Source organism: Battus philenor, unplaced genomic scaffold, assembly GCF_028537555.1.
Source record: "Battus philenor isolate CCGP_79_NKW_IND1 unplaced genomic scaffold, ilBatPhil1.0.hap1 SCAF_23, whole genome shotgun sequence".
Taxonomy (NCBI): Eukaryota; Metazoa; Arthropoda; class Insecta; order Lepidoptera; family Papilionidae; genus Battus; species Battus philenor.
The window spans coordinates 2,252,642-2,268,162 of record NW_027181686.1 but is presented as its reverse complement, the minus strand read 5'-3'; the positions used below and the strand labels follow the sequence as shown (position 1 = coordinate 2,268,162).

At 35.7% G+C, this 15,521-nt stretch overlaps 1 protein-coding gene across 1 annotated transcript; it reads right to left on the bottom strand.

Annotated features, from left to right (window-relative positions):
* Positions 1-1,033: 1,033 nt before the first annotated feature.
* Positions 1,034-15,180, bottom strand: LOC137923927 (coiled-coil domain-containing protein 63-like). The gene is made up of 12 exons (XM_068767173.1): positions 15,115-15,180; positions 13,495-13,620; positions 12,162-12,356; positions 10,932-11,071; positions 9,704-9,878; positions 8,589-8,768; positions 7,586-7,736; positions 6,362-6,533; positions 4,651-4,792; positions 3,338-3,468; positions 2,469-2,603; positions 1,034-1,070 (listed from the first exon to the last, which is right to left on the bottom strand). Exons 1-12 carry the CDS (start codon positions 15,178-15,180, stop codon positions 1,034-1,036), a joined length of 1,650 nt encoding a protein of 549 aa, XP_068623274.1.
* Between the last annotated feature and the right edge of the window lie 341 nt (positions 15,181-15,521).

The following is a 15,521-nucleotide window of genomic DNA, read 5'->3' as shown; positions in this document are numbered from 1 at the left end:
ACTTATCCATTGTAGGCTTTGTGAAAATTGCATAAAAAATTGTGGATAATAAGCGATAAATAAGAACGATGTTAATGTATATAATATTAAAATAAATGTAAAACGATAACGTAAGAATACAAAAAAGCATCAAACCAAACCTTTAAGTCAAAAATATTTTTATTTCATAATTTAAATTGATAATTGGTTATAAAAATTTATTATAGAGAAGCCCTAAACTTTATTATTAAACCTCATATTGTAGGTAATAAAATGCAGTGGCAGCATCGGTTCTAGTTTCAGTGTTACCATAAAGAAAAAATGCAAGATAAGTTAAACAAAGCATTTGCCTCATTTTTATACTTATATGTGCTTCCTAATAACCTGTAATAATAAGTATTTTTAGGAGATTAAAATAATAGTAATTACTAAAAATCACACAATTAAAATATTTTATTAACTCTTTAGTTTACAAATAATACTTTATAAAATGGTGTATCAACTATTTAACTATATAATTTAACATAATTTGCATAATCTTTTTAGGACTTTTGATTAACAATAATATAACCGTCGAGAGACCATTACATACGTTCACTTTTTCTCATGATTTTTCTTATGACATATCTAATGCTACTATACTATACTATTTTTGTTATTTTAAACCAACGTTTTAACAGTAATACACTATTCCTAAATTTTGAATCGCGCCATCTAGCGTGTAGTTAAGACTATACATATATAAATATATAATAAAACATAATGCATTATATTATTGCCCCTTAATTTCAATTTATGAATTAATGTCACACAAATTAATTAAAGATTAGATAGAGAACTAAAAGTAACGAACTTCATAATAGGTTCCTCGAGCAATTTCAAGAAATAAAAATCTGTTATTTACTTATTACTTTAATTAAATTTTATGAACAACAATATAATTTAAAACGAATTTATTAAACATTAATAAAATAATAAACAAATCTAGTACAATTATCGGTATTAATAAATATATATATAATTTTGAGATTAAAACAGATTAAAAGCATATTCTCTAATCTTTCTTCGATCCGCGATACGGGTGGCGTTTCCTGAAAAAATATTTCATTTAATTTTGCTTAATATTTACATTTTAATCGTAGCTTGTGGCAATATTTACATAACGAAATATTATTTTGTGTACATTTCTGAAGAATTTTTCCTTTATTAGTATTTTATTCCTTAAGAAGTGATAAATGTACTACTTTTTAAATGTCGATGATATCGGTTTAGCATTTGACACAATGACGCCTAAGAAGGCCGAACCTCGTACCGAAAAGCTTTAGCGTAGGGAGGAGTGACCAAAGAAACAACGTTTTTTTCTAGAACGATCAGAGTTTGGTCACTCTTGCGCTACACGCGACGTCGATTTTTACAAGACTGGTTGGCTTTGGAACGGCTGTAAAATATTTTGTACGATGCCTGTCTTAAGGTCTTTGTGTCGTCCCGAATAGACTCGAATACGTATCTCGGTCTCCTGACGGTGTGGCGTTTGAATGTAACAGGTGCACCCACAATCAATAAATTTGTGTGTTGAGCGAAGTAATGAATCAAGTCCCGTTTTAGAAACTGGGCAATTCTTGGCAGTTCTAGGTAGATGCTAGCAGAGGCGACTCTAGCTTGTGTAGTGCCCGTGGTGCTATGAAACCCTGGCGCCCCCTAGGCCTGCTGCTCCTCCCACCGCTATAACTATTTACTTTGCCGTCGTAACAAGAAAGTTTTTTCATATTACAACAAGCTATTTTATAAGTAGGTATAGCTTAAAGTATGATATTAGTTTCGGCCTTTCTTCTTTAGGTTAAGTCACCCCTGGATGTTAGAGTCTTTATTGTGTAACACGGTGCGCTCGTGGCCCTGCTTATGAATCTGTCTTGCATGACTTTTACATATGCAAAGCGCGGGGCTGCATATGCGAGGATGGGTCTAATTACAGCTTTATAGTGTCACAATTTGACAGTGACATTTTGCTCTGTCTGTTTCGTAACAGACAGAGGCAGACGAACTAAACTACAATTTAGCCGTCCAGAACGACATCTAAAAAACGGACTTGCTGAGCCATGGCTCTGGACTATTCATGAGCGAAATGGGATTTGGAAGTGTGGTTTGAGAAGATCATTGTGGCGTTTTTTATCGGATTAATTTCGAGTCTCTATTTATGGAACGATTGTCATAGGACTTAACTGCGGTCTGGAGGCATTTTGTGACGGATGTCTTTGATTTGATGTAGTAAAAAAAAAATAACAAACATGTCAAAAATCCTTTTATAAATGTGAAGGATTTTTAATTGTTTGCAGCTTGGGGATGAATTGCTCTAGTTGTTTTAAGGTTATTGCTAAATTGAAATCTGTCTTAGTGTATTGTGGGTTCTTCACAAATTTGGGCTTGTATATCTCGTAGCTTTAAAACATGGTTAAATAATAGTTATTTGTTCATATCTGCATATCACTTACGTCGGTATAGTTAACGTATATATTCCAAACTTAGTGTTCACGTCCTCGAGGCGGAATATACCCTGGACGTATTCTTCATCTGCCGGAACAGGTGGTGTTTCGAACACCAGATTCATGATGTAATCTTCGACACAACTGTGAATTAACAAATAATGTAATTTTCTTCTACTTGTCAGCTAATAGACGATCATTGCAAAGCATACAACCTCCCCGATATATGACTAACATGGTCTTAAGACTTAACTATGTCGTCCACCTACAGGCTAATGGCTGCCACTCTAGAACCTTTCGGCCCCTGTAGCCATCTGTTAACGAAGGCTGAAACCATTGCACGTCTGAAGTAGCAGGTGGATAGGGCCTATCGCTGGTACAACCGAAAACTTATCAGATCACAAGTCGGCAGACACAGGATGTTTAGGTCCCTCAATAGGGGGACCAACGACATAATCGAGATCGAATCGCTGAATTACCATTATTGTTTTATTACTTAAAATTTCAATTACATCTCACGTAAACGAGGGATAACTTTTTTAATTATGACGTGAATTTCTGTAACTTAAACTTAAAGAGTTCGGATCTCATAAGATGTTGTTACATTATTAGTCGAATATAAAATCTTCCGAAACTGTGTTGTATTAGAAGATTGTTTTAATTACCTTCATAGGGTTTTGTGAAAAGCTGATATCGCTTAAACATAGTCATAGTAGTGCCCGGCGATAAGTATTGCACATCGAGCTTTGGAATCGCACATAGGTAGTGTGGGACAGAGATAGTTCTCTACGAAACGAAATTAGCCGATTGTCTCTTTCCAAAGGCCGATGTGCAATATTATTGCCGGATACTGTACAAAGAGTTTGTTTAAAACTTACTAAGCGCACGGCTGGTACGGTACCAGTCTCTCGATTCGGTTCGGTCTCAGCAACTCCACGTAGGGGTCCGCGACCAGCTTGACCGCGGGCGCCGGTGGACCCTTGCGCCCCTTGGGGGTCGGTGCTGGGGGCTGAAATTCACGCGAATTATATACGTTTGAGTTTTCTTTAAGTCTATGTTAATAGAAAGTTCGAAGACTTCAGATAGATCGAAATCGGTACTTGAAAATTCTTCCTTAAAGTTACAAGGTTATATATATATTCATATTTTTGATTCAAAGCTAAATACCATCCAGGGTTCCACATTAAATTGGCATATAGAACATATGTTTGTTGGCGACGGAGCCAAAGATCAGACTCGTGCCCGAGGGCTGGGAATGGGCCTCAAGAAGCGTCAGGGTCTTATTTCGTCGTGATAGAGTAACTTGGTTCCTGGGCGCAGAGGAAATAACATATACTCCTGGACTAGCTAACATAGTATAGATTGAGAGGGGCTGTGTGGACTTTGTGTTTGCTCCCTCATTGCCGAAGTATATTAATGCGTCTTTGTATTATATAATTTTGTATTGTATTTATTGAGACTATAATTTGTATTAAGGATATATTAGATGCAGAAGAACAGGCAATAAATTATTAGGTTATACTATAAAATATTTCTTGTACTATTTTTAAGAAAATGGTTGTAAAATATTTGCTTGACAAATGAGTATTTATCCTTTAATTATTTTTTTATGTCTGCTTCTTTATTCCTTCTGATGCTAGTGCGATCGAAATAACGGTATACTGTACCCGGCGATGAATATTGTACATCGACCCTTGGAAAGAGACAATCGGCTAATTTCGGCTTCGTAGAGCACTATCTCTCTCCCACACTACCTATGTGACGTTTTGTCAGTCGTTGTATTTCGTGCGAAAGAGATGATGCTCTACGAAGCCCAAATTAGCCGATTGTCTCTTTCCAAAGTTCGATGTGCAATATTTATCACCGGGTATTGTATACGGTTATTATACGTGTATATATTATATACATGTGCATAAGTATGTTTATATATGTTTTGTTTATATGTACACGTTAACTATCCGTTATTTATACATCTACTGATTCTATACTTTAGTTGTAAGAAATCGCCTCTTGTAATAAGATCGCCCATTGTATGTTTTTCTTTACTATTATGCTACTATGTATATATTTACCAACGTGTGCTATAAATAATATTAACTTTGAAAAGAATGTATAAGTAAATTATTTTTTGCAAGCATATTGATTTAGAAAGTTTTTCGTGTATGTAAAAATGATATTCCACAACGCATACCTTCACCGCTCCGTATGCTACTTCGATGAGGCTCTTCACCTCCGCTTCCAGGATCTTCAGGAATTTGTACACGTTCCACCTGGTCACTTCTTTATGATTGCCCAGGAGGCTTAAGAGCGGTGTACAATCACATCGAGCGAGTCTGTAATAGATAAGAAAAATTCTCTTTTTTTAAATCGTGTACAATGCTGTTTAATAGTCCGTCCAGGTTGAAGAGATACCTCACAACAAACTTATCATCTTCATCATGATGAATTTCAGCCACAGAACGTCCACAGCTGGATTTTGGCCTTTCCTTTAGACTTCTAATAGGAACGGTTGATAGTGGCCTGAATTTAGCATCTTCCGATGATCATAACAAGTTCACCTATCTAACAAGTTGGTCGATGTCCTACACTCTGCTTGTTAGTCCAAACATACTTATCATCTTCATCATGATCAATTTCAGCCATAGAACGTTCACAGCTGGATATTGGGCTTTCTTTAGACTCCTAATAGGAACGGTTGAAAGTGGCTACCATCTTCCGATGATCACAACAAGGTTACCTAAGTACCAAGTAGGTGGATGTCTTATACTTCGCTTGTTAGTCCAAAGTTTCGCTTCGAAATCTTAGGGCTCCAGTGAGTATCAGGTCGCCGCGCTATGGGATCTGCCCACAACTAGAAGCTGTACGATTCTATATTTATTAACATGCTAGAAGAACTCTGTTTACGATCCGTACAGCCCGAATATGGAACGATCTGTAAGCTTCCTTATTTATCGAGAATATAACCAAGGTCTCTTATCTACCAAGTCTGCATGCTTCATCTTTGACCCCATCGTCGCTTTCAATCAGGTGACTTGGTGGTTTATTTATTTTTATTTTTTTATGGCCCTCGCTATTCGGGACCTCTGTTTCCCCTATCTGGTTTATGGGACAGGGAGGTTTTTTATCTCTTAATAATTTTTTCACTTGCTTTTCTTTTTATATCCATACTTTTCTAACATTCTTCACGTACCCCAATCTTTCTTCTTTCACTCTATCAGAGGGACCGGAAAGTAATGTTAAATTAAAGTGTAAAAGTAAATTCACACGACTACATTTTCAACAAGTTTTTATTTCTAATACTATATACTCGACTTCGTTATCAACAACCTTTCGCCATCTACTACACAAATTTTCGATACCGAAGCGGTAAAAAACAATCGGTTTTTCTGTAAAATATGTCAACAAAAACGACTTTATTTTATTTTCTTAACATTTAATTATAATTTTATCTTTGCTTTTTCGTTATTTCTGTTACCCTGCATTTGTTTTATTTATTCATTTTTATAATATATCTCACTATTCTTTAGACTTGATGGTTAAGCGGGGACAAGATAGCGTTAAAACATTTATATGCCAAATAATCAGATAGGTTAATTAATTATTAGTTGTTTAAACTGCTTTTAGCATCATATATCCTTTCCTTTTTAGTACATCTGCAATTAATCTTATACACACACATCACATATCATTTACGTTGTTATACATAGATAATTATTACTTAATAATTAAAAATGCATTTATGACAAGAGGTAACAAAAATATACGATCAAAAAGCTTTAAAAAAAGAACTCTCGTGATAAATGATGACAATTGGTCTTTCGTTTATCAGGATATTAATGTATAAAAATATCAAATAGATTTAACCTTCTTGTAATTAAAACAAATTATAAAAAAATCATCACCTCACTAAGTCATCTATCCCTTTAAGAACTTTCAAGATGACAGCCTCTGCGTTGTTATTCTTCTCTGCCATGTCTTGAGTGCGCACTCTTTGTTCTTCCAACGCAACCGTTAGTTCTTCCAATCTCTTGTTTTCTCTTTCTTCTCGACCTTCGTTAATATCGCGTTGGTCCACTGCAACGCAAAATCTCTATTTCAACATCTACTATAGTCTATTCATAAATTGTAACAAAGCTATTGTTAAGAATATTAGATGTTCGATGATAAATGCCCATACGATCGAGCCAAAACGAAATACCGTACATGTCCGATAAAAAATAGTAAAGATTTCTCTAACGTTCATGCGACAAGTCTCATTGGTAATCAAAGAGAAAAATCACCAGATCTTTCTAAATCACTGCCAAAAGGCTTTAGGGAAAGTAATCAAACATAAAAAACAATAATGGTAGGAAAAGAAAATGGAGATAAATTATAAATTATGACTAAGAAATTATGTGACATAAATGTGATATAGATCTATATAATAAGTTAAATAATTATAGAAAACAAAATAAATATTGTAAAGTAGCAGTCCGGAAGAAATGGTGAAGTAAAGAGGCGATCTGTGGAAGGTAAAGGAATGAATAGAAATATGAGATAACATAAAAAAAGAAGAATGAGTGAAATATATAAAGATGGATACGAGAAGAGTGAGTAAATAAAAAAGAATATGGAAAAATTATTAAGTTCAAGTTGTCCCTGTGTACCCAAGACAGGAATGTACGGAAAGCCTCCAAAAATGAAACTATTCACACCGCATTCGGCCGATCGACAGATAAGTTCGGATAGCGTACTGTAAACATCATCTATCGTAACTACCACGCATCCTCCATGTGAGCATGTCGTTAAAAAATGAGACGTAACATCTCAGCATTCCATGCCTTGAAGGGAGAGGGGCTGGGTACGGTGATCGGGGCTGACGCCAGCATCCAAGCTTCAAGGAGACCTCCGTGCAATGCTTTAGCGTCCATCTTGACAGACCAGACTTCTGTCCCTATCTAACCAAAATTACAAACAATTCTACCGATACCTCCTTAGATGCATTTTCCGGTATTATGCTTATATTCGTGTTTAAGCTGTATTGCAACGATCATCTAGATTTTCTTAACACGCCCTTGGTTAAGCTGCTTTGACGATCAACGTTAAACACAGTAAAGCTGCGAATGCTAACGTGAAAAAAAACTTACCGATCCTCTGCCTCAACACCTCCAGTTCACGTCGCATGATGATTGACTCCTGCAGGACTTCGCACAGCAGCACGAACATCGAGAAATTATTGATCTCCGTCGCATTGAAATTGCTGATGATGTTCGCAACTCGGTCAGATCCAGCGTAGCCCTGCGTTTACAACTCTAGTTTGAAAACATTCTAGATGGATCTAGAGTGTACTTACCATGTTTTGAGTATGAAAACAGTTCTTAAAGACTTATAAAGTTATCCCATAAATCAACGTCAATGCTAAATTAGTTGGTAGAACATGTAGCGGCTAACTGTAAAAAATTAATCATGAATTTTGTCCAACGTGTGATGTGTGGCGTTCCCATACGGATACATCATGAGAGACTTAAGATGATAGGTTTTAGTAACTTAGTGTGAGTTATTCTAAGGAGCTAAGTTAGGACCCTTAGTTTATATACAAGGTTGCTTATAGGTGTAAAAGCCTTAAATTAGTAAATATATACCTCACATGCCGTCAATTAATGTAGGGTACATCCAACCCAATATCCAAAAATGAGATAACATAGCAAGAAAAATCGCTTTCAAAATTCAAAGTAATGCGTATTAAAATTAATTATAGTTGACTTTGTATTGCCATAAATTATTGCCCTGTCACATTACATTCAGAACAATAAACTAATGTAACATACTTCACGATGATTCAGCTTGTACAGGGTGATTTAAAACAGATGTAAAAGCTTTAAATATCTTTGATAATGAGTTGTAAATTCAACTCTTTATAGATACTACTACACCTATTACCAATAAGCGTGTAGTGCTCCGGATTGGGGAACAAGGATATTTTTACGTAAGCTAGCGCGACATGAACTAACCGGGACTCTGAGAGAAAACCTCAAGTTGGGTTACTCGAATCGTCTTTAACATTTTGAATCGAGAGCGTCCGAAGAGTGCCGAACTTCGACCCAATCGGTTCCATATGATCCACTGGTATATACAAATGTATTTCCTTACAAATATCTCTTCAAGGAGGGCGTCGTGTCTTGCGATTTCCTGCTCGCAACGATGTATCTCCTCTTGATTCTTCATCTCCTCCTTTTCATCAGCTTCGCAGATTCTCCGCGAACCCTTCACGCGGAGGAACTCCTCCAGCTTTGCCAAATGGTTTAGCTCTCCCTCAAACGCTTGCATTTCCTATTGAATCAATATTAATTTATTTTCTTTATATATACGTAGGTAGTTAAGCACCTTAACAATACCTTGTTCTATAACCAAGAACGGTTTTTTTTGGAAGATTCGACGCGGCACATAGAGCGAAAGAAACGAATTTTCCAGATTTCACCAGAGCTGAAGACTGGCCGTCATCTAGTGTTATTTATCTATCTATCTAAATCCACTGGATTATGATTTATGGTTGGTTTTAGTGGGTAAAGCTTGCTTTTAGCGCCATTATTATTTTCAGTCCCTAAAACAATCTATACGATTGGCAATGTAGAATTTATTAATGGCCTTAATGTTTAAATAACTGTATTGCAGCTAACGGAGATAACTACGAACCAGCTATATTTATTTAAATGGTTTTATATTAATCTATTAAACTAGCACACTGTAATAGTAATAAATGTTTCGTACAATAAACAAGAATGATTTTCTTTGTAACAATATCTATGGCAAGATCAAGTATAAAAGGGTTTCTTATGTACAGAAAATTCTTTTCTCCAAAACCTTCGCAGTGTTACTAGCTATTAAGCTTTTAAACTGTATTGGGGATTTCTCTTCTGATGGATTCAGGAATGAGTACATCCGTACACCATGAAGGTTACAGACATAGCAGACTCCAATTGGAAAGTTGGAGACAGTGACTAGGTTCTTAAGGTTCCGAAGTGGAGACATCAGACCGGCAAGCTCATCTTAAGGCGTTCTCCCAAAACCATATCGAAATTATTAAGGTCGTAGTAAGTCGCCAGAAGCAGCTTCCAGCTGGTTCTTTTGGAAGTATACAAAGAAGCCATATGTCCAGTAGTGAATGTCAGATATTTCATCTATAGCTTTATTCAGAGACAAATATCTAAAGCCATAGTACGCGCATATATGCTATAAGACATCGCAAGAACGACTGAAGGATATACCGATATGTCTCTGTTGAGCTGGAACAGCCCCTTCCACTTCAGCGCTTCCAACTTCCGACAGCACTCATCGCGATCACCGAACGCAGCAGTGGCGATCTCCAAGATATCCATCAGGTACTCCTTTCCCCTCACCAGCTTCCCAATCGTACGGTTCCATTGGATGTTGAAGTCGTTTCTAAGTAATACATAAATATGTATTTACATGAAACCATTATAGTATGTTTATATGATTGGAAATCGTTATTAAGAGGTTGTAGCGTTAAACAGTCTTTTATACAGGGTGATTGGTTAAAGTTATTAGTAAGTATATTTGTCAGAAAAGGTTGTAAAGCTTTACATCTATTTCCAATCATCTTGTATAAAGTGACTACTCTTGAAATATGTCGCATTAAATATATTTTTGTATTAAAATACGACAGGCCATTAACTTTTAACAATTAGTAAACAAAAATTAATTTAGAAAATGCTTATTCTTGCAATATTATGATCATGTTATTTATTATTTCTGAAACAGTTTTTTTTTTTTATGTACCCCCTATCTGATATAGGACAGGGACTTTTTGTTTACATTTATTTTATTTTTTCACATACATTTTTTTTTATTTTCTTTCTCTTCTTTCATACTTTATATTATCTTTTGTTCATTTCTTTCTTTCTACAATTCCACTGTCTTTCCCTTTCGCTCTGTATCATCGCCTTTCATTCATTTCTCATTACTTTAGTTTTTTTTTTTTAAAGACTACGTTACATTAATTGACAGAAAATGAGCTATACACCTAACCCATGGTTGCACAGACTTATTAAGACTAGGGGCCACTCGGGCAAATCATGAACTGATGGCGGGCCGGTATTTAAATTTTTTTGGTTTTATTCAGGAATAGAATTCAATGTTTTTTCAAATGTACGAGAGTATTATTTTTGCTGTCGGCGTGCCACCAGTATTCTACCGGCGGGCCGCGGTCTGTGCATCCATAATCTATCCAATTAAAGCTGTTAGCTTTTGCTAATAGCTCTCTTTTTGTTATAGGATATAATTAGGATTTCTAGTTCGAATTACAATTTGGTCAAAAATTCATTTTATAAAACCGGTGCCACTGATTTATATATATATACGTGTGTGTGTGTGTGTGTGTGTTTTAAGGTGTCTTTCTTATCATAATACGCATTGCTTACGATCAGTGGATAGACTCCTTAAGCCGCAAAATGAATATAAAGAGCTTTAACCTACCTCTCTACTAACAGGCGGTGGATCTCCTCCCGCACGGCCTTGTTGTTTGCATTGACGACGCAGAAGCGTTTCGTGGCCAAGTCCAAGCGGTTTTCCATGCGACGAAGGCGGTTGTTAGCGTTCTCAATCATGGACAGTTCCTAAATATAATACAATGGTTGTACGTTTAATAAAATTTAAGCAAAACGTTTATTTACATACTAAGGTTCCAATTCTACTAGTCATATATTAAGTTCAACGTTAGTTGTGATAGTATAAACATATAAGTATATGTCCTCATTGAATAGTCATGATTTGTCTTTATTAATAAGTTTATTTGTAAGTGATATTTAATGCTGTGAAAGTTCATAGCTTCCTTGGACTTTACGGAAATTTAAAGAATTCTATTAAATATTTGTTTTACTGTTGTTGAAACTAAAAAGCTAACTAAGGCTAAATAATCAATGTTTACACAAACAAATGTTTTTATTTTGACTTGTACATTATAATAAACATAGCTATAATATTGTTTACATTTACTTGACATCTGATACTATCTTTCACATTTCTAGAGAAATTTTATTGGCTGAGATCTTGCGGCCACTTATTAAACGGTTTTATTTAGTTCGACCCGTACGGAATTTATTTGTATCAAAATTAGAAATTGAAATTTAAGCACCTTCCCGTTGTCAGATTCATCTGAAATTTGGTACACACATTTAATTTAGATGACAATACAATATAATAAAATCAATAACATTATAAATCTAAGATGGCCGCCGGTACAAAATGGCGGATTACATATTTTTCCTTAACCCCCTCAATATGGGTATCAAATGAAAGGGCTATACTAGTAAAATACGATGATTATGTCAAAATTTAAAATTCAAGATGGACGCCGTTCCAATATGGCGGACTAGGTACATATTTTTCCACAACCACCACAATATGAGTATCAAAAAACCGTTTGACTTAAAAGTTTTTTAAATGTATTTATATTATTGAAAACGCGTGGGTAAACGTCACGTCTCGTTCGGCACTCGCCGACTAAAGACCTATTGTAAAATCATGAAAGGAAAATAAAAAATTTACTATTATCTGGGTTTTGCCAAAGGAACCAACATTATTTTCAAAAACAACCTGAGTGGGCCGCAAAAGTGTTCATCACGGGCCGCTAGCTTGACCCCCATGCTTTAAGTTACGGTTCTTGACGGTCTATTATAAGATAGAGAGAAAAAATCACATTCTTACATCGCTCTCCGTGGGTACTTTCTTCAAGAGTTCCACCATCTGCTTCTGCGCCAAGTAGATCAGGCAGTCCAGCTCCGCCTGCTGGGCGCGCTCGTCCCGAAGCTGCGCCTCTTTGTCCTCGTACTCCACAATGGACTTCCTCGTGCCTTGCTTTATGTTGTTGTCGCGGAGTGCATGCATCCCCTTCTTGGCCAACTGCAGCAAACAAAAATCATCGTTTCAGCTCAAGAACGTATACTCCTGGACGTAGGCCCCACTGTGGGAACTAACTGCCTGTATTCAGTGTGGGACCCTCACAGTGTCCGTCTTATAGGTGTACGTGCTAGACTATAAGTTGATCCAATAAAGTCTAAAGTAAGAGACCACATTTCAGAGCGGTAAATCATCACTTGTAACACACCTTTGTCTTGTTACCTTTCCTTTTATTATGATCTGCGTCTTTATTTATCGTTTCTGTCCCTTGCCGATCCGTGGTCTTCACTGCAGAAACTTAAGACCACAGCGGCTATCAGTTCCTTTATGTGCTCTGTTCACCGCCACTAAACTTACTAATCAGTTGGATTATGGTCGTTATTTCTAAGAATTACCTTACCCTCCCCCCCTATTTTGATTAGCGACCTTAGCCGTCTTCTCGTTGAACAACCGTGTGCTTACCAATGAGGTTTATTTCTATAGTATGTTCTTCAAGAGAAGACGCTTCCCCGATAAATCACATCTATGAATCTGTTTTCAAATTACCGACAGACAGATCAAAATTAAACAAGGTAACCAAAATAGTGGGGTCAAAAAATATCGCATGGCATCACAATGTAAGTTTAATCGCATTATTGTTAAATTCTTGAAGAAAGTCAATAAACGAATATTTAATTCTGTGAGTAATTGTCGTTTATTGTTTATAGATTAAGTTGTGTTTCGCGATTTCGTCCACCTGGAATCGAATAAAAATATTTAGTTTGCTTAGTTTTTATTTTATTTATGTGAGCCGGACATGAATTTCACATTTATGTAAATTCACTTCACCCAAAACTGGAAACGTCATCATTCGTTCGCTGTTTTCGTTTCAATTAAAATAAGCATGAATTGTCACGACAACATATAAAATTCATTGGATTGACAATCGCACTATTTGTCGAAAGTCGGTCATACAGACTTAGAAACCTTTGTGGACTTATGCACAACAACTTTGAGACAGATTATTATATCATCAAATACGTAGTTTACGATATTATTAAGGACATACAAACATTCATTTATATATATTAAGAATAAAAAAAGTTTGTTAAAGTACTTGGTTTATGTATAAAAGATTAAAATTAATAAAGTCGTTTCTCACATTAATGCAGAGAAGAGTCTCACGCATCTCCTTCGCGAGGATGCCTAGCTGCTTCTCTTGCGGCGCCAGCTGCGGTATACCACCGGCTCGCTTCTCCACGCTGCATAGTGGCGCGAGCTTTTCAAACTGGAACACATACCAAAAAGTCTCTTAATGATATTCTTCTAATTTCTTAACATATCCAGGATATAGAGAAAGTGAATAAGATTATATACCTAATAGATTCAAGCGTTACCTTGCGGAAGTCCATCCTAACTAAGAAATGGACTAATATATAGCTACTTCCGCTATGCAGCAGTAGTCGTGCAATAAAGTCCGCCCACCAGTCCTCTGATAAATGCGCCCGCGGTAAACAATGCGAAACACAACTACCACTGTTAATTTTCTCTACACGTGTTTCACCCTTCCATGGGGCATCCTCAGGAGATGTTAGATCGACCAGTGCCAAACACCGAGTGCTCCAAAACCACTCGGTGTTGGAGCACCGGAAGTAGCTATGTATTAGTTCGTTTCTTAATTATGATTATATACAACAATAAGATAGTAAAAATGGAAGTATGACAGCTCAATTTATTTATTGGCACATAAGAAGGCTCGAGGTCATCCAGGGAGACGGCTATGCTGGGATTTTCGCTGCGAGATCGAATCACAAATGAGGAGATCCGCAACAGAACCATGATCACCGACATTGCTCAAAGAATTGCTGAGGTGGCAATGAGCGTGATACATTGTTCGTGTGACTCGACTAATGAAACAGTGAAGATCACTGCATCAAAGGTCGATCGGAAGTCGCTTGGGATGCCTTGCAGTGGGCGTCCAGGGGGTGAAAAGAAGATGAAGAAGAACCACAATTGGCGGTTTTACCGCATTCTGCAATATCTACAAGACAAGCTTTGGATTTGAAAAAAGATTTGAAATTTAACATATATTAAATAATAAAAATATAAAGTAAAATGAACTGATGAGGTATAATATAGTTCATTCATTTTACGTTCTTTACTTTCGTTCGTTCATTTTACATTTCGTACAATTGCTTTACAACAAGAGAAGTGATGAGAAAGTCGATATTTTTTTGTAAACTAAAAGTCAACTAAGATCGGATTTTACGAAATTTTACCTGCAAGGGGATTGAGGGGGTATTCTAAATTTCCATTTATACATATATATATACTTAAAAGTATGTAACAGGGAGGGCCAACATAGGACACGTGAGACATACATGGTTCTTTAAAGTTTTTTTTGTAGCTCGCGACAAATGTATCCGAGTAGACTTTGCTTTTATTGTTATATTTAAAAAAAACTATCGTTCTTTGTACGTTTAAAAGTTCTTTAAAATAATTGTAATATTTAATAAGAATAAATTCTATTTTAGAATTATTGTTAGAACAATTTTATATATTTTTCTGTGTTTCAGTTAAATACGTATTTACTTGCAGCTTGCTATTCAAATTTTGAAAAACGTCTATGGTTATCAAGGCGCTTGGCTACTTCTGGTGTATAATATGACCTGAATATATTTTTGGCATTTTAATAAAATACCAAGAATGTAATTTTATATTTATAAGCATAAAGCGGGCTACGCGAAGCGAGCGACAGCTAGTAATTGATATAAGTACTAACCGTTTTCTGAACATTGCTAAGCTCTGCTTCAGGGTCAACGACCTTTTGTTCCACCTGAGTTGGCATTTTTAAAAATTATTAACCTCTCTTGTATATATATAAATGTATACTATGATAGAAATTGTTTGACAGCGTATAATTATGTTAAAATAATAATTCTTCTGTCATCCACTATTTTTTTTTTCAAATAATCATATTGAAACTTTTTAGAGAATTCAAGTATTTTTTTCTTGTTATTTTATTAGCTGACTCAATCGTTGTCCTGTCCTAGCTATGAAATATTGAATTTTAAATAAACATTTCAAAAGTTAATTATTTATGGAATGCTTTTCGATACACAGCTCCATTTTTCTAGTGCTTAAATAAGGAATCAAGAGCTCAGACAATCTTTTTAAGGTCGACGAAGA